This window comes from Siphateles boraxobius, unplaced genomic scaffold (assembly GCF_051911475.1).
Source record: "Siphateles boraxobius isolate OS27281-9 unplaced genomic scaffold, OSU_SipBor_1 6, whole genome shotgun sequence".
In the NCBI taxonomy this organism is placed as follows: Eukaryota; Metazoa; Chordata; class Actinopteri; order Cypriniformes; family Leuciscidae; genus Siphateles; species Siphateles boraxobius.
The window spans coordinates 37,885,249-37,904,085 of NW_027509186.1; the positions used below are offsets into that span (position 1 = coordinate 37,885,249).

Consider the following 18,837-nt stretch of genomic DNA (forward strand, 5'->3'; position numbering starts at 1 on the left):
TTTTAACTTGTTCAGAGGCAGGAACAGATATATAAAATAGATTTAAAATGGTGACCCTGCAGTTTCTCGTAAAATGTGCTTAATGTGTAAATAGAAGATCTCAGACATCTACATGAATGAGGTGAAAACTTTGATTGGTTGTTAAATTCAGTATGAAACTGCGATAGTTTACATACATTTGATCATTTGATGTATTTCCGAGTGAAATGGCTTCTCGAACAAGAAAATATATTATATATTTATATTATAGTATATTCTATTTCCTGTAGGCAATTGATTGAGTTGTTGTGGTTTAACAATAGCCTAAACCCTTTTTGTTATAGGCTACTGGTTGAAACTCTCTTCACATCCTGATAGCAATCAATAATTCCTCCTTTATTTTGCCACTATATATGCCAACAACAACAACAGTGTAAGATAGTAGTAGCTCTGTACTTTGTTGTGTAAAATGTCTTCAAACAGTGAAACAGTGCGCTAATATGCAGTTTCGGCTTTGTAAATCATAAAGCGCACCCTGGAGGAAAGCATGAGTAGTGTCTGCTGCTCAATGCCATAGCTTCATGCACACGGTAAATGTTTACGACAGTTGAGAGCGCGTTTTGGGCAGATGAGACGAGATGAGAGCTAGAGAACGAGGAAGGTAAACAATAACAACTACAAGAACTGGGTAAAACCGATACTTTAAATGATTAACGCTGTAAATTATACGTTCCTAAACGAAACAAAACCCCTTTGTCTTGATCAGATGCCTACCATTTATAAACATTCGCGTTCAACTGTGTGACATTTTTTTTTTAACTTTGTTGTGTTTACACGTTATCTTTGGTTTTAGTACCTCGATATCTGAGCAATTTCTATTCTATTGCATTCCATTTAGCAGTGTCTGCTATTTTACCAACTGTATTAATTGTATAAAGACAATGTTTCATTGATAAATGCCATGAGCTTCATTCATTCATTCATGCATTCATTCTCTGTATTTATACAATTTATCAGAAACTTTGAATGTCCTCATTTGTCATTATTAAATTTATTTTATTTTGAGTTATATCTAGGCTAACTAAATTCACTTCTGGAACTGAATAATTGAATGAATTTATTGGGTTACACTTTAAGAAGCCCTTAGGGGTTAGGTACTTTAATTATGAGCCAAATTGAGATCTCAATATCTCTGGGATTGAACCATAATTGACCTTTAAAATAAAGATAACAAAAGAAAAGTTTGATAGGAACTAGAATCTAAATGGTAATTAAAAGTTACAGCCATGTAAACTTGTGGTAAAAAATGCAAGAAGTGCCTTTTCCTATTTTTGTACCGTCACTGTTGGCTTAACAAAGATTACTAAAGTCAACAGATCTCTGTATAAAAATAAAATTATGATGCTGCCATCTTTCTAAATTTTTCATCTTTCATTTTTTACCCCTCTGTAATTTGGCTCCAAATCTCAGGTGAAAATTGTCATTTTGACCCCCTTTTACAAAACAGTGGATTTCTCAGTAAATATACATTCATTACATTTAATATTTCGGCTTTCTACTTCATTTATGTATTTCTTTCACCAGCAAAAAAAAAAGATCAAAATCAAAAAATATTATCGGGGACGGCCTCTGGTTGACACGAAATGACCCAGATAAAACTATGGAATAAAGGAATCAATTAAACTGAAACACTAAACAATGTTTCATAAACATACATATTTTTATTTTATTGTGTTACTTCTGCAGGTCTGGTTCTTCAATCCGCACTCACAGCGACAGGATATCATTCATTAGTGACTTCCAGCCACAACAATTCAGCATATGCTGGTAATATCCCATCATCCTACAAGAGAAGAACAAAGAAGTAACAACTGCAATCTGCCTGACATATTATGGTAAAGATGGAGTTTATTAAAGAGGAGATTGAAGACATGAGTGATCCAGAACCATCCAGAATAAAACATGAAGATATTGAGGAACAAAAAGGTTGGTGTCCATTTTTGATTCTTCATTATGACTGCTTTGGTGAAATAATGAGCAATATACTATAGAGCTTATGCGCCAGAGAAACGAGGACACAGATCTTTACAATATTGTCTTTGAACTTCCATTTTTGCTATCGCTCTGTATATCTCTATGGCATCGCTGTCCAGGAGTAATTAGCTTTTACTTAAGTGGATTTACTTAATGTAAAGTTAACGAAAGTTATCATGAGGATTGTAATGTAAAGCAGATGTCTTAACAAATCAGTAGACCGGGAAGATTTTAAAACGAGACGTTCATTCATAAATACGTAAGATCGCTGTGAAAATACAGACCGGAAGACAACGAGCGCAGCGCTGTAACGGGGCGGGGCTACATAAGGTCTATAGTAAATGAAAAGATAATGCATCTAAATTATCATAAACTTGTATAGCAGTTGTCGAAGACATTTTAATTGCATTAACAAGAGAATGACAGAACTAAACTTTGCCACATCGAAGTGCTTGAATTCTTGATCATCACAGAGACCTGTTGCTTTCCGCTTGTAGAGGGTTTTAATACCCAAAAATAAAAATTCTGTTGTACTGTCTCCATGTTTACCATATTCAATGCAGTCTATGTATGTGACTTTGATTATATGTCTATACTGTATAACCCTAAATTAAATCTGTTAAGGATATAAATTGAATGTATCTCTTGATAAATTGAATGCCTGTTTGACCTCTTTGGGTTGCAATGGAGGTACAGAAACCTCTCAGGTTTCAATGAAATATCTTTGTTTTTTCAAAGATAAACAAAAGTCTTATGGGTTCGAAACGACATGAAGGTGAGCGATTGATGACAGTATTTTAACTTTTGAGTGAACTATCCCTTTGAATTAGGGTTTACTTGAATTTTGAACTGATTCTGACTATTTAATATGTTTATTTTAGATTGGATGGAAGCGATGGAGAAAAGACACAAACTGAATGAAGTGGAGGAGAAATGGGATGTGAAAACTCAAGGAACAAAAGCCAAAAAGCGGCACACCTGCTCACAATGTGGAAAGAGTTTCAGACAAAAAGGAAACCTTAACACACACATGAGAGTTCACACTGGAGAGAAACCGTATCCATGCACTCAGTGTGGAAAGAGTTTTTCTCAAGTGTCAAGTCTCAATAATCATCTGCTCCGTCACTCTGGAGAAAAACCATTCAACTGTGATCAGTGTGGTAAAAAGTTTAATTCGCCTTCAGATCTAAAAAAACACCTGAAAGTTCATTCAGATGAGAAGCCTTATGTGTGTTCTCTCTGTGGAAAGAGATTTTCACGACTGGAAGGTTTTAAACAGCACCAAAAAATGCACAATGAAGTGAGAGATCATGTGTGTTGTGACTGTGGGAAGAGCTTTACTACATCCACTCAACTGAAACGTCATCAGCGAATTCACACTGGAGAAAGACCTTACAAGTGCTCAGTTTGTGACAAGAGATTCAATGTGTCTGGAAACCTGAAAGTGCATGAGCAACTTCATACTGGAGAGCAGCTTTACCACTGTACTCAGTGTGGAGTGAGTTTCAAATCTTCCAGAGGTCTCTGTAATCATCTGCGCATTCACTCTGGAGAAATGCCATTTAAGTGTGATCAGTGTGGTAAAGATATTAGATCATCATCATCACATCTGAAAAAAGTTCATTCAGATGAGAGGACTCACTTTTGTACTTTCTGTGGAAAGAGTTTTTCATGGCTGGACAGTTTTAAACATCACCAGATAACAGGTAGTGGAGTGAGAGATCATGTGTGCTTTAACTGTGGGAAGATCTTTACTAAAGCTGGCCAACTGAATCGGCACCTAAGAATCCATAATGAAGAAAAACCTTACAAGTGCTCATATTGTGACAAGAGTTTCACTCAGTCTGGAAACCTGAAATCACACGAGCGAGTTCATACTGGAGAGAAGCCGTACTACTGTACTCAGTGTGAGAAGAGTTTCACCCAATCAACGACTTTAAGGATTCATATTAAAAACCATTGTCATGTGTCACATTGAGCAAATGTTATTCTCAGATCTAATGTGTTCAAGAAAATCATTTGAGATTCAGTACATGAAGTTATTATTTTCAGTTAAATGTGTAGTTTAACTAGCATTGCTGTGAAATACCAGAAGATTTTTAGAGGCGTTTCTTTCTTGGAGTGCAGCAAATGTGTGTGATCACTTTAATCTTTGATTGAACCATTGAAGTGCCAAAATTAAATGAGACCGGAAACAAATTTAACAAAAAGAAACAATTTGAGTTTTTGAAACATGTTTTTTTTTCATAGATATAGTAGCCTACACATTTCTCTTCAATTATAGGCTCTGTGTAATAACAAAAAAATAAAATGACCATTTCACTGACAACATCTGTTTTTGTGTGATTGAGGAAAGTGTTATTCGTTTATAATATTGTAGTCAGTTTTATTTCACAAGGGATGATCTTGTAGTTCAACTCAGCCTATTGTGTCGACACCAATAAAACTTAGTGCTTGATGTGCCAATTTTCAGAAGATATCGGACATCACTATAATGAATGAAGTTTTTCAACAGTCTTGAGACGAGACTCTGGGTCTCAATCAGCTTCGTCCTGAATCAGTCGTGAACACAAATATCTGCCACTGGAAAGGACGTAAAGATCCTGACTACACATTTTAGCCCTGATGAAGGCCTGTGTGCCGAAACACATTGGTGGTTTTTCAGTTACACTGATTATTTTGACCTCTCTTCTAGGGATAGTTCACCCAAAAAAAATGTGTCATCATTTACTCACCCTCATGTTTTTCAAAACATTTATGAGTTTCTTTGTTCTGTTGAACACAAAAAAAGATATTTTAAATAATGTTGGTAATCAAACAGTTGACGGTAGCCATTGACTTCCATCGTATTTCTTTCTACTTTAGCTTCATCCTTGCTTACAGTTGCTTCGGCCCAGTTCTGGCTGAGTCCCCAGCCCAAAACAGGCCCACATACTGAAAACAGACACAAGTAATTTCCTTTCGGATTGGGTTATCAGTTTCCCCACACCCTGTAAAATGACTCTTATTTATTGATCTGGCTCAGGCACTGTAAGACAGATCTGGCTGAGAGTCGGCTGGCTCTCCGGGCCAGATGTGGCCCAGAAACTGGCAGTAAAAGACAAATTCAACCATTTAAAAAGATTAAGGGGTTTTATTATAAAATTAACAAATACACCTTAATATAAACGTGTATTAACAACGAACAAATACACTATAATATTAACATGTATTAACAACACACTTTTTAAACCACAAAGTAACAAGCAAATTTTATTTACTGTATATGATTAAAAGAAAAACATCATTCTCTTTCACACACATTAACTCTCTTTCACTCTCTTTAACTAAATCATTTCCTTTTGCAAATGTCAAGTCGCCTTTAAATATATAGCGTTACATAGGCTACAGTAAACACTGTTTTAAAGCAGCTTTACAGGGATAAACAGGAAAATGATCAAGAGTTTAATTTTCCTTAAAGCTGCTCTTTGCTCAGCTGAAGTCCTTCTGAAGTCATTCAGTTCTGTTCAATAACTGTAAAGTTCATCAATTATTAAAAAAAAGAGATCAATACTATTAAGCAGCTCTGAAGAAAACAGTGATGTCTTCGTCCAGCTCAGTTCCTCTGGCCAAACAACAAACATTATGATCTGATTGTGGACTGATATCATTCAGATAATTTCATTCAGCTCCTTCTGCTTGAAGATTGGAAAAGAGGAAGGTAAAAGAGTAGCAAAACTCGAGAGCATGTAGATGTGAATTTGAGAACTTGTACAATAAATATTTATACTTGTACGCTAGAATTTACACTCACAACTCCAATGTGAAAACCTGTAAAATAAAAATCTGAAGTTGAATTTTGAGATGTGCACTAGCAGACAATAATCTCAAACCTGTATTCTGAGTTTGAATTTGCAGACAAGTTGTCACAAATATGTAAAATGCATCGCCCATGAATATTTTGCTTTAAAAAATTGCATAATCTAATCTCTTCCTATCAGTTATCATCAGTTTGAAATGCTGAGAATAACTAATCTAACATAAAGACCCAGTTAATTTGTACAGCTGCACTGACAATATAGTCTTATAGGTTATCTGTGAAATGCTTATAGATCAATGTTAATTTAACGTCTATATATCCCATGTGTGGGTAAATTGCTAGGAATATCCAATAGATGGCAGCAACAGGCTAAAGAGATTTCAGGTTTGCTTTGCAAATGGAGGTTGCCAAGTCTGCGGTTTCACCGATGGTTTTGATTAGCAATTTCGCTAGTTCTGGCAACCCTAACAAATCCACAGGAACAACAAACCTGGAACAAACGAAACGAGCAGAAACACGTAGCGCGAGACACGAGTGCTGTAAATCTCACCAGTTCAAGCTAAAACTGACGCCAGATGCCGTATATTTACAGTCTGGATGCGAGAGATGTTCCCAATTTGTAGAGTTTGGCATTAATTCGCTCCAAAAATGATGTAAGTAGTTACTACGATATGAAATGTATCACGTGCTCTGTTTTAGTATTGTATAAAACCATTCAAAAAGACCCTGTATTCTAACGGATATGTTTCAATGTAATTTAAGTATTTTCTATATAAATTGAGCTTAAGTTCTTTTCAAATGTGCTAGATCTGGTCCTGTGGGTGACGGTATGATCACAACTCCCACAACAATTCACCAATAAATACTGGGAATATATATTCCCCACATCCCACAAGAAAAGGACAAACTCCAGGAGTAGCAGCTGAAATCTGTGTGACTGTTAAAGATGGAGTTTATTAAAGAGGAGATTGAAGACATGAGTGATCCAGAACCATCCAGAATAAAACATGAAGATACTGAGGAACAAATAGGTTGGTGTCCATTCTTGATTCTTCATTGTTTAAGCTTGGTAAAAAAAGCAGTAGTGCCAGCAGTGATTTAAACAGATTTAGTGGCTGAAAAATAATGCACAATGAAGGGGTGATAAATAATGTCTAAATTATCTTAACCTTGAATTATAGCAATTGTCATTAACATTTGATTGCATTAATGAGCAAATGACAGAGGTATCCTTTTCCACAACAAATATCTGGTAGCTACATTATACAGATTCTGATCTCTTTTGCTTTTTCTGCTAATAAATCAGGTTCAGATGAATTTTCACATTTATCCTCCATGAACTTATTCTGACTTAATATGTTTATTTCAGATCAGATAGAAACGATGGAGCAAAGACACAAACTGAATGAAGTGGATGAAAAACATTGTATCTTAAAACCTCAACGAAAAAAAGCCAGAAAGCTGCACATCTGCTCTCAGTGTGGAAAGAGTTACACATATATATCTGGACTCAAAAAACATGTGTGTTTTCCCTCTGGAGAAAAACCATTTAACTGTGATCAGTGTGGTAAAGATTTTAGTTCATCATCAAATCTCAAACAACACCTAAAACTTCATTCAGGTGAGAAGCCTTATGTGTGTTCTCTCTGTGGAAAGAGTTTTGCAAGGCTGGACGGTTTTAAACATCACCAGAAAATACATAGTAATGTGAGAGATCATGTGTGTTGTGACTGTGGGAAGAGCTTTACTAGAGCTGAATATCTGAAACAGCACCGAAGAATTCATACTGGAGAAAAACCTTACAAGTGCTCATATTGTGACAAGAGTTTTGCTCAGTCTGGAGCCCTGAAACAACATGAGGTAGTTCATGCTGAAGAAAAGCCGTACAAATGTACTCAGTGTGAGAAGAGTTTCAGAAGTAAAATTGTTCTTGATAATCATCTGCGTTTTCACACTGGAGAAAAGCCATTTAACTGTGATTATTGTGGTAAAGGTTTTAATGTATCCTCAAATTTAAAAGAACACCTGAAAAAACATACAAATGAGAGGCAATATGTGTGTTCTTTTTGTGGAAAGAGCTTTACATGGCTGAACTCTCTTAAACAGCACCAGAAAATACACACCGGTGTGAGAGATCATGTGTGTTGTGACTGTGGGAAGAGCTTTATTAGAGCTTCTTGTCTGAGACTGCATCAAAGAATTCATTCTGGAGAAAAACCTTGCAAGTGTTCACATTGTGACAGAAGTTTCACTCACTCTTGGTCTCTGAAAGTACATGAGCGAACTCATACTGGAGAAAGACCTTACAGGTGTTCATATTGTGACAAGAGTTTCGCTCAGTCTGCACACCTGAAAGAGCATAATAAGCGACTTCATACTGGAGAGAAGCGCTGTACTCAGTGTGGAGAGATTTTTCTGTTTTCATCAAGCCTTCTCATTCATATAAAACAATATCATGATTCGTTGTAACTTTAATAACTTTCATTTTTATTGTAAATACACAGTTTAATTTGTGAATTTGTTGACATGCTCTGAGAACTAACTATAAGGACTTATGAGTTGAAGGTTCACCAGTTAACAACTCTTACAGCAAAAGTAATTTGTATGCTTTTTTTTGCATAATTTGTTTTGCTGGGTGGTGTCTAGGATATGCTAATTTAATTCTGATTGTACATGAGAAATTATATACATCTTGTCTTGATTGAGCTATGATTTATTGAAAATGAATTTAGTTTCAAACACATCTTATTTACTACACAATACTGTAGTAAATAAGTTTGAGATGTACTGTATTATTAACATAATCCCAGACAGAATGATCAGGTCTTGTATCATACAAAGAGGTTGGAGTTCATATTTATCCTTCATTATTGAACTACGAAGTACCAAACCTTCAGTTCACCAGATTTGGTGGATGTAGCTAGAAAATAACAGAAACTGTAAAATATTAAACAATAAACTGAGAAATAAAATGATTGTTTTCTTTATTTACATGATTTAAAAGATTCCAGTTAAACAGCTGCAGTAAATTGTAAAGACTGTAGGCTACAAATCAAATATAACTAAAACTAATCAAAAGTTTTAAACTGTGCCTTCTACACTATTTTACACTAGCCTACATTAAATATGCTTAAAATGTACTCACGTGACTACATTAATGTAGATATACTCATTAATTTCATGGATTTCAATTAAGTATCTGTAGCATTGTGATGTGTAATGTCTTCTTTTGTAGGCTATGTTACTTCTGTTCTGTACGTTTATATAAACGTATAGACTAAACATTCAAAAGAAGACAACATATAAAGGATGCAAAGGGTAAAGGTGCAAGCATGTCTAGCAGAAAAACAACACTAATTTTAACAGGGTGAAGGTGACTAGACTGTCAACGCCATTTTTACGATTACAACGTGTTATTTACTTTACCATTGATCTGCTTTAGAAAGTGCGGCCCCTTTAAGAAGTCAGGACATCGCGTGCATTGACTGAGCATGCGCAGAAGAGGCTAATTCAAGCTGAACTTTGTTGATAACTGATTAACGACCATGAATGAAAAGACAATAGCAGAAAGTTTTCACCGGATGCCGTATATTTCCAGTCTGGATGTGAGCTATGTTTCATCCAGAATAAAACATGAAGATACTGAGGAACAAACAGGTTGGTGTCCATTCTTGATTCTTCATTGTTGATTTGGAAACTGATCTGTATCACTGATAAATGATACAGAAATGCATCTAAATGATCATAATCATAGAAGTTGGCAAACACATTTTAATTGTAGAGTTAAACTTTGCCACACAAAAGATCTGATACTTTGAAAACCACACAGACAGATACTTGATCTCTTGTTTTCTGCTTAACTGTAAAAAAAATGAAATATACGATTTTCAGTTGGCCTAATTGAATTTCTGTTTATTAAATTGAATCAATTGTGGCAACATTGTGCTCACATGGGCTCAATCCGAAATAATATGGTGAGCCAATGGAAAAATGTAGTTTACCAAACCTGTTGCTGGTCCAATTAAACATTTTAAATTGTAATAACAATTGTATTTCTCACTGTCCCAAAAGAAAAATGTATTTAAAAAACAACAAAAAATACATTAAGCAAAATACAGAAAACAGGGACATTTTATCACATTACTTTATTGACAAATCAATTCCAACACAGCATATTTGATGAAAATACCTTATTTTAAATATGGGAAAACACTGAATACATTAAAAAAGATAGCTGTCCCTTTGATATAAAGATATTTTTAGTGCAAATCAACTGAACGCCTGTGACAGTGGAATATGTAGTTGTAGAGAATAGCCACACGTGTGTATCAGTAAATTTGAAGTCACAGAGAGAAATGTTTTAAAAGTTGCAAACGTGTGGACTTTTTTTTTTTCTCTCCCACAAACACAACGCAACAGTTACACCTTCTCAATTTATTCTTAGCAGGAGCACAAATCCTATTCTACAAATCAATAAAAAGAAACTTGTACGCTTTGACGCTTTTTTTTGGTATGATTTCTGAAGGGTCGTGTGACATTGAAATCTAGAGTAATGAGCTCTGCCATCACAATCTTTTTTTTAAAAACATTAAAATAGAAAACTGTTGATAAATATTTCACAATATTACTGTTTTTCAGATAAATGTAGTGTTGGTACCCTACCTAAAACCTTACTAATACCAAACTTTTGAACAGCAGTGTAGCCTATATATTATATCAAAACCAGCACAAACACTCCTTGCAATCAAAGTGTATATATTTTTAATTGTTACAGTACATTATTTTGCCAGTAGGCTATGTATATTTGTAAATATATATTTTTTGTGAACATCAAATTGGTTGCTTATTCTATTCCCTAAAATAATGTTACGTGTTTTTTTTTCATTTACAGTAACCTAGTAATTTATCCACTTTTATCCATACAATTTTGTTTAATCCAAGTTGTACTTGTGTATTAAAGCAACACATTCATGCTTGTGTGTGGTCTTAAATTATTTGGCTTATTTAAATAAACAAGAATTTAAGAACAATCACACCAGGATATATTTTAAAAAATGTTAGTCCACAGATACATTTATGCAGGTTTATTGCATTCAACAAAATATATAAATTAGTAAAAGACACCGTTTTAAAGCTTCGCAAAGTACAATTTATAGGCGACATTATATGTTTTCTGTACTTTTTATATAGACATTCAGAAAGTTTAATTGACGAATGCACAAAACGTGGAAACGAATAAAAATATTATGAACTTTATGAAACGATAAACAATTGAAGTTTAAATTCGCGCAGAAACTATATTCACCTTTTTTAAATAATCCATTAAACCTGCTGAGAAACGAGGAGCGTGAACTCAATTGAGCAGTTCCACACGTTTCCCCAGGAAACTCATGAATATTCATGTGGGCTCCGCCCACTGCCTCTACAGATGCACAACTCCCTTTTGCTCCACATTTCACATAGACCAATAATGCAAAAGAGAGAGCGCCCAAAACTTGTCACTTGAAAGCGAAAAACACTGTTTGAGATGCGTCGCTGCAGATTCAAGCAGTTTTAGTTATGTACTTGTGTTTGTGCTAGAAAAATATCCAAGAGATTTGTGAGGAAATATTCTACAAGTGTGCAACTCTTCATTGGAAGAATTCACTAGGGTTGGACCCGAATATTCGTTCGGTGGGTTGGTATTCGATTTTCAATTTTTGGATTCGAATATTCGGGGGAATTATTATTTTTTTCCGCACACCTGGCATCCCCCTCGAAACGGTTCTCATGTGCGCTTGAAAATGTTTACACTATAAAATCTGCCGAAATGCAAAAATTTTTTTTTTTTTTTTTTTTTTTACAATTATCTATGGTTGGAAAAAAACCAAGGCATTGGAGGAGGATGCGGCCAAATGTGCCAGGCTTACAGATTTATTTTCAAGAGGACAAACACAAGTGGCAACAGGTAAATAGAGATAGGCCTAGTAATGGTTAGCATTAGCAGTGCTGCAATGTAATTATTCGGCTAATACCGTTGTAGCGTTGTCAACCTATTCACAAGCAAAATATTAAATTTAATTAAAATATTGGCCTTTTTGTATCACCCAATATATATGGCGATTCATAGACTTTGCAAATATTACGCAAATATTGACAACAAGTCTCAAGCTTGACCTGTGTATATGCAGTAAAATGACCACTTAATTATTTATTTGTAGCTTCTGAGCAGCAGATAAGCCAGTCCCCGTTGAAAATGAGGAGGCCATGACTACAGGGACAGGTAGAGAGGATACCAGAGTAAACAATATGAAGTTATTTAATGTAAGAAAGAGCAGTATGCTTTTGTTAATTTATTAACCTATCTTTGTGGAATAGTGGAATATTTTTTGTTAACCTCAGCTTAAGTGAATTATTATTTAACCTTTACATTATTTGTTAAACCATGGTATTAATAAAACTACACAATAGTAAGAGCTGAACTGTTGCTTTTATTCATCCAATTTCCACCACCATGGAAAAAGTGGGCCGGTCTTAGGCCTGAAACTCCCGGGCTGAAAAGTGGCCCCACTCCGGCCCTGGGCCTCACATTCTTTACGGTGGTAGCCTAAAGTAGAAAAAACGCTGTAGGACAGGTTAGCCTAACTTTTTTTACTTGCATGTCAAATTCTTTTTAACACAGCTTGTGCTTGTTATTAGACTTGGTAAGGCATGTCAAATTTATTTGTAACGCGCTTTTCACACACACACACACACTCACACACACGTGTGATTTTAGTTTCGATTTCTCTGGCAGGGCAAAATCAAACATAGCCTAAATGTCTTGACACTGAGGAAGATAAAATTCACTCTTTTACAACAAGTAGAAAACATGAAGATATTAGAAAAGAGATGGTCTCTTTCCTGCTCGTATCCCACATCCCTGATCCCTCTCAAAGCACAGAGTGGTAGGCTTAGGCTATATCATGCGTCTTTGTGTGGAAATATAAAACAAACTAAAAAAAAATAACTTTTTGAAAATATTATTTAAGTAACCATTATTTACTGATATTTATTTCAATGCTTTACAGGCATTAGTGTATTGTTTCATTGACGGATGTGCTCAAATAAACACGCATGTCTGTTACGAAATGGATGTTTGAGCCTCGTTTATTTTTATTTTTTTATATCCCTCCGAAGCTTCGAATATTCGATGTTGATTACTACGGAAGCTTCGAAGCTCAAAAAATGGTATTCGGACCAGCCCTGGAATTCACATACTGATTTGCAGATGGGCAAAATTTGTCCGTAACTTCACATTTTTTAATGCGGGCGTGTAAATGCGTTTGCAGCATATTCACTGCAGCAACTTTAGCAAAAATGCAAGCGTACGAGTTTCTTAATTAGTGATTTGTAGAATAGGATTTGTCCACCTGCAATGAAGAATTTTAGAAGGTGAAACTATTGTGTTTGTGGAAGAGAAAAAAAAGTCTACAAGTTTGCAACTCTTAAACATTTCTCTCTGTGACTTCAAATGTACTGATACACGTGTGGCTATTCTCTACAACTACATATTCCACTGTCACAGGCTGTTGATTTGCACCAAAAATACCTCCATACTTTGACACACACACACACACACACACACACACACACACACACACACACATATATATATATATATATATATATATATATATATATATATACACACACTCACCTAAAGGATCATTAGGAACACCATACTAATACCGTGTTTGACCCCCTTTCGCCTTCAGAACTGCCTTAATTCTACGTGGCATTGATTCAACAAGGTGCTGAAAGCATTCTTTAGAAATGTTGGGCCATATTGATAGGATAGCATCTTGCAGTTAATAGAGATTTGTGGGATGCACATCCAGGGCACGAAGCTCCCGTTCCACCACATCCCAAAGATGCTCTATTGGGTTGAGATCTGGTGACTGTGGGGGCCATTTTAGTACAGTGAACTCATTGTCATGTTCAAGAAACCAATTTGAAATGATTCAAGCTTTGTGACATGGTGCATTATCCTGCTGGAAGTAGCCATCAGAGGATGGGTACATGGTGGCCATAAAGGGATGGACATGGTCAGAAACAATGCTCAGGTAGGCTGTGGCATTTAAACGATCGCCAATTGGCACTAAGGGGCCTAAAGTGTGCCAAGAAAATATCCCCCACACCATTACATCACCACCACCAGCCTGCACAGTGGTGACAAGGCATGATGGATCCATGTTCTCATTCTGTTTATGCCAAATTCTGACTCTACCATCTGAATGTCTTGAATCATGAATTGTAGCCTCTTTTTCCTATTTGTAGTGGAAATGAGTGTCTTCTGCTGTTGTAGCCCATCCGCCTCAAGGTTGTGCGTGTTGTGGCTTTACAAATGCTTTGCTGCATACCTCGGTTGTAACGAGTGGTTATCTCAGTCAAAGTTGCTCTTCTATCAGCTTGAATCAGTCGGCCCATTCTCCTCTGACCTCTAGCATCAACAAGGCATTTTCGGCCACAGGACTGCTGCATACTGGATGTTTTTCCCTTTTCACACCATTCTTTGTAAACCCTAGAAATGGTTGTGCGTGAAAATCCCAGTAACTGAGCAGATTGTGAAATACTCAGACCGGCCCGTCTGGCACCAACAACCATGCCACGCTCAAAATTGCTTAAATCACCTTTCTTTCCCATTCTGACATTCAGTTTGGAGTTCAGGAGATTGTCTTGACCAGGACTACACCCCTAAATGCATTGAAGCAACTGCCATGTGATTGGTTGATTAGATCATTGCATTAATGAGAAATTGAACAGGTGTTGCTAATAATCCTTTAGGTGAGTGTATATACAATATTTCACTGAGTTTTAATGAATTTCCATAGATATGAAGTCTGCATTTGTTATTCCATTGTTAAAAGGAGGAGATCCTTCTGATATGAACAACTAGGCCTACAGGCCGATTTCTAAACTTTGCATTCTAAATGATATCATTGAGGCGCTTGATAGAGGCCATTATTGTGTCTCACTTTTTATTTTATTTGTCAAAGGCTTTCGACACTGTTGATTTCAGTAAATTGAAAACTAGACTGAGATTAACTGGTTTGTCAAATCATACAATTTCTTGGTTTGAAAGCTATTTATTGGACAGGACACGTGTGGAAGGAAGTTCATATATCCGCACCTTTAAAGATTAAGAGGGGTGTTCCTCAGGGGTCAGTTTTGGGCCATTGCTTTTTATCATTTATATTAATAATCTTGATCTCAATATTAGTAATGTCAATTTTAAATTTTATGCAGATTACACCGTGATTTATTGTAGTGCACCCAAGCTTTTTTCTTTTTTACAGTGTGCTTTTGATGTTGTGCAACAAAGGCTTTGTGACCTAAATCTGACTTTGATCGTGAAAATAACATTACTTTAGTTTTGGTCTCGTTCAAAGAAACAATTGGCAAATCAACTATGACTGAAATCCTTACAGGGTACTATAATAGAGGTTGTGACAGAATTTAAATATCTCGATTTTATATTTGATGATTCCTTATCTTTTAAATCCCACGTTAATCAATTAAGGACTAAATTAAAAAATAAAGCTGGGATTTTATTATAGAAATAAATCATGTTTTTCGGGGGATGTTTACGCAGACGTAAACATAGGTACCTGTTTAATTATAAATAAATGTTGGGTCTTTTGCCTCCATATCTTTGCTCTCTTACCCAACACAAACCTGTTGAGTTTATTTTTTGCGCTCACAGGATTTGTATACCCTCTCAGTTCCACTCGCCCGAACTAAATTGGGAAAACAAGCTTTTCAGTATGCGGCACCCAGCGATTGGAGCTTTTTACAAAATTACCTGAAAATGCAGACCCTGGTGTCAATGAATATTTTTATTGCTTTGCTTGGTGAGCTGTTAAAGGAAGAAAAACATTGTTAATGTTTTTAATTGTTTTCATGATATGTTTTAATGAATTTCTTTTTAATTTTTTTTACTATTATTATGTTGTGCTGCTCATCTTGGCCAAGTTACTTCTGTAAAAGAGATTTTTAATCTCAGAAAGTATTATCTGGTTAAATAAAGGGCAAATAAAATAAATAAATAAAAAAAAGTATTCTGCATAACATGATTTTCAGAAAATTTTCAAAAGCTTTACCGCATAGGTTAAAAAAACCTTAATGACTTAAAAACTAACATTAATGACAGAAGTTCCCCTGCATCACAGAAGTTATTTAATCATATGAGAATGAGACTTGTCAGTTGATGTAGATTTTGCTTTATCGTTTATTTTGTGGTTTATTTCGTGAATATAAATAAATATCCAGCTTTTTCTGCTTAAAGTTGCTGACAGAAGCAATAAAAGAAAATGAATGGATGAATAATAAAATCCTGAGCTTGACGTGTTTGATATTAAAAGGCAAAATCTATAGGCACTGTGTTCAGTGGTCATATATCAAATTACATCTCAGAAGTCGATCAAACAGTATTTTAGACATGTATAACATGAGGTACAACTAATTCCTTGTGTGTTTGCACACACTTGGCGAATGAAGCTCTTTCTGATTCTGGAAATAAAAATATAGATTTACTGCACAATTTAAATATGTTCGGTGAATATAAATGGTTAATTTTGAATGATTAGTTCACTTCAGAATTAAAATTTCCTGATAATTTATCACCCCCATGTCATCTAAGATGTTTATGTCTTTCTTTCTTCAGTCGAAAAGAAATTAAGGTGTTTGAGGAAAACATTCCAGGATTTTTCTCCATATGGGACTTCAATGGCAACCAATGGTTTGAAGGTCCAAATGTCAGTTTCAATGCACCTTCAAAGTCTCTACACGATCCCAGCCGAGGAATAAGGGTCTTGTCTAGAGAAACAATAGGCCATTTTCCAAAAAATATAAAATTGTATATACTTTTTAACCACACATGCTCGTCTTGCAGAACTCTGTGTTGCGCCCCGCATTACGTAATCACGTTGGAAAGGTAACGCTTGAGGTATGCAGAAGTACCGCGGTAGGGTGAAAAACTCCCAGATGATTTTCTCCTACAACTTCAAAATCGTGCGACATCGTTGTTTTCCCTCTTTTTTTTCTTTTTTTTTTTTGTTAAAGGGCATTTGACTTAGTCTTTGCACGTTCGCTTTGTAAATATTGGATGGTACTTTCGTCTACGTCGTGATTGACCTTTCCAAAGTGACTACATAATGCGTGGTGTATTGCAGAGTTCTGCAAGATTAGCATTTGTGGTTAAAAAGTATATACATTTTTATCTTTTTAGAAAATGACAGATCGTTTCTCTAGACAAGACCCTTATTCCTCGGCTGGGATCGTGTAGAGACTTTTTAAGCTGCATTGAAACTGCAATTTGGACCTTCAAACCATATTGGATGCCATTGAAGTCCACTATATGGAGAAATCCTGGAATGTATTCCTCAAAAAACGTAATTTCTTTTCGACTGAAGAAAGAAAGACATAAACATCTTGGATGACATGCTGTGAGTAAATTATCAGGAAATTTTAATTCTGAAGTGAACTAATCCTTTAAGTGAAGACCTTAAGCTATGATTAGTACAATCCATCTTTTTGCATGGGGATAATTATTTGGAAGTCATTTATTGAAAACATTTTTACAGTGTAAGTGTTCACTTGAATTTTCACATTTATCCTCCTTGAACTGATTCTGACTACTTAATGTTTATTTTAGACCAGATGGAAGTGACGGAGCAAAGACACAAACTGAATGAAGTGGAGGAGAAACATGACTTGAAATCTCAAGGAACAAAAGCCAAAAAGCTGCACTCCTGCTCACAGTGTGGAAAGAGTTTCCAAAATAAAGGAATCCTTAACAGACACATGAGAATTCACACTGGAGAGAAACCGTATCCATGCACTCAGTGTGAGAAGAGTTTCACTGGTGAATCAGGTCTTATTTATCATCTGCACATTCACTCTGGAGAAAAACCATTTAACTGTGATCAGTGTGGTAAAGAGTTTATTTCATCATCAAATCTAAAAACACACCTGAAAGTTCATTCAGATGAGAAGCCTTATGTGTGTTCTCTCTGTGGAAAGAGTTTTTCACGACTGGACTGTCTTAAACTGCACCAGAAAACACACAATGAGGTGAGAGATCATGTGTGTTCGGACTGTGGGAAGAGCTTTGTTACAACTGGTGAACTGAAACGGCACCAAAGAGTTCATACCGGAGAGAAGCCGAATCACTCGGCTCACAGTGTGGAGAGAGTTTCAGATGTACTAAAGCTCTCAGGATTCATCAACATCGTCACTCTGGCGAAAAGCCATTTAACTGTAATCAGTGTGATAAAACATTTATTTCAACGTCTTATCTCAAAAAACACCTGATAGTTCATAAAGGTGTTAAGCCTCACTTGTGTTCTCTCTGTGGAAAGAGTTATTCAAGGCTGGACAGTTTTAAACAGCACCAGAAAACACATAATGACGTGAGAGATCATGTGTGTTGTGACTGTGGGAAGAGCTTTACTAAATCTACTCAACTAAAACAGCACCAAAGAATTCATACTGGAGAAAGATCTTACATGTGCTCAGTTTGTGACAAGAGTTTCACTCGGTCAGGATCTCTAAAAATACATGGGCGAGTTCATACTGGAGAGAAGCCGTATCACTGTACTCAGTGTGAGAAGAGTTTCAAACATTTATCAAGCCTTCACACTCATATAAAAAAATGTTGCAAGTGAGCAACGTTCATTTTCATGTCAAATACATTCAAGTAAATGTGTGACGAGCTTTGCCAGTAAACAACTCTTAATACTACTGTTTTCATTTGGAGTGGACTGTTTATTGCAGAGTCTGTTTCTGCCGTTTTCACATTTTAAAATTGTGCAATTTGCCTGATTTATTAATGTCCTGTTTAATGCCTTACTGTTTGTATTCATATCCTTTCATCTGGCACAATGCATAAAGGCAATAAACACTTAAATCAGTCTTATTCCTGGATTCTCTTTGTATGTTTGTTTACTATGGGGTCATAAAGAACATTATAAAGTGACATGAACTGTTATTTACTATTATACTAT

At 35.6% G+C, this 18,837-nt stretch overlaps 2 protein-coding genes and 1 pseudogene across 6 annotated transcripts; all 3 read left to right on the forward strand.

Annotated features, from left to right (window-relative positions):
* Positions 1 to 579: 579 nt before the first annotated feature.
* LOC143715410 (uncharacterized) lies at positions 580 to 4,342 on the forward strand. Of its 4 annotated transcripts, none has more exons than XM_077207181.1 (4): positions 580 to 640; positions 1,726 to 1,965; positions 2,752 to 2,788; positions 2,895 to 4,342. In XM_077207181.1, exons 2-4 carry the CDS (start codon positions 1,942 to 1,944, stop codon positions 3,989 to 3,991), a joined length of 1,158 nt encoding a protein of 385 aa, XP_077063296.1. In that variant the 5' UTR covers positions 580 to 640; positions 1,726 to 1,941; the 3' UTR covers positions 3,992 to 4,342. The 4 variants fall into 4 exon arrangements, with proteins under 4 accessions (XP_077063296.1, XP_077063294.1, XP_077063295.1 ...); XM_077207182.1 differs by having other exon boundaries at positions 603 to 667; XM_077207179.1 differs by lacking the exon at positions 2,752 to 2,788.
* A 1,854-nt stretch (positions 4,343 to 6,196) lies between these two features.
* On the forward strand, positions 6,197 to 8,784 carry LOC143715409 (uncharacterized). Its single transcript, XM_077207178.1, has 3 exons — positions 6,197 to 6,465; positions 6,620 to 6,843; positions 7,182 to 8,784. The coding sequence occupies exons 2-3, from the start codon at positions 6,759 to 6,761 to the stop codon at positions 8,279 to 8,281; spliced, it is 1,185 nt and encodes a 394-aa protein (XP_077063293.1). The 5' UTR covers positions 6,197 to 6,465; positions 6,620 to 6,758; the 3' UTR covers positions 8,282 to 8,784.
* Positions 8,785 to 9,321: 537 nt separating this feature from the next.
* On the forward strand, positions 9,322 to 18,579 carry LOC143715416 (uncharacterized; annotated as a pseudogene). Its single transcript, XR_013195746.1, has 2 exons — positions 9,322 to 9,469; positions 17,487 to 18,579. The product of XR_013195746.1 is annotated as an uncharacterized LOC143715416 (transcript).
* Positions 18,580 to 18,837: the final 258 nt, after the last annotated feature.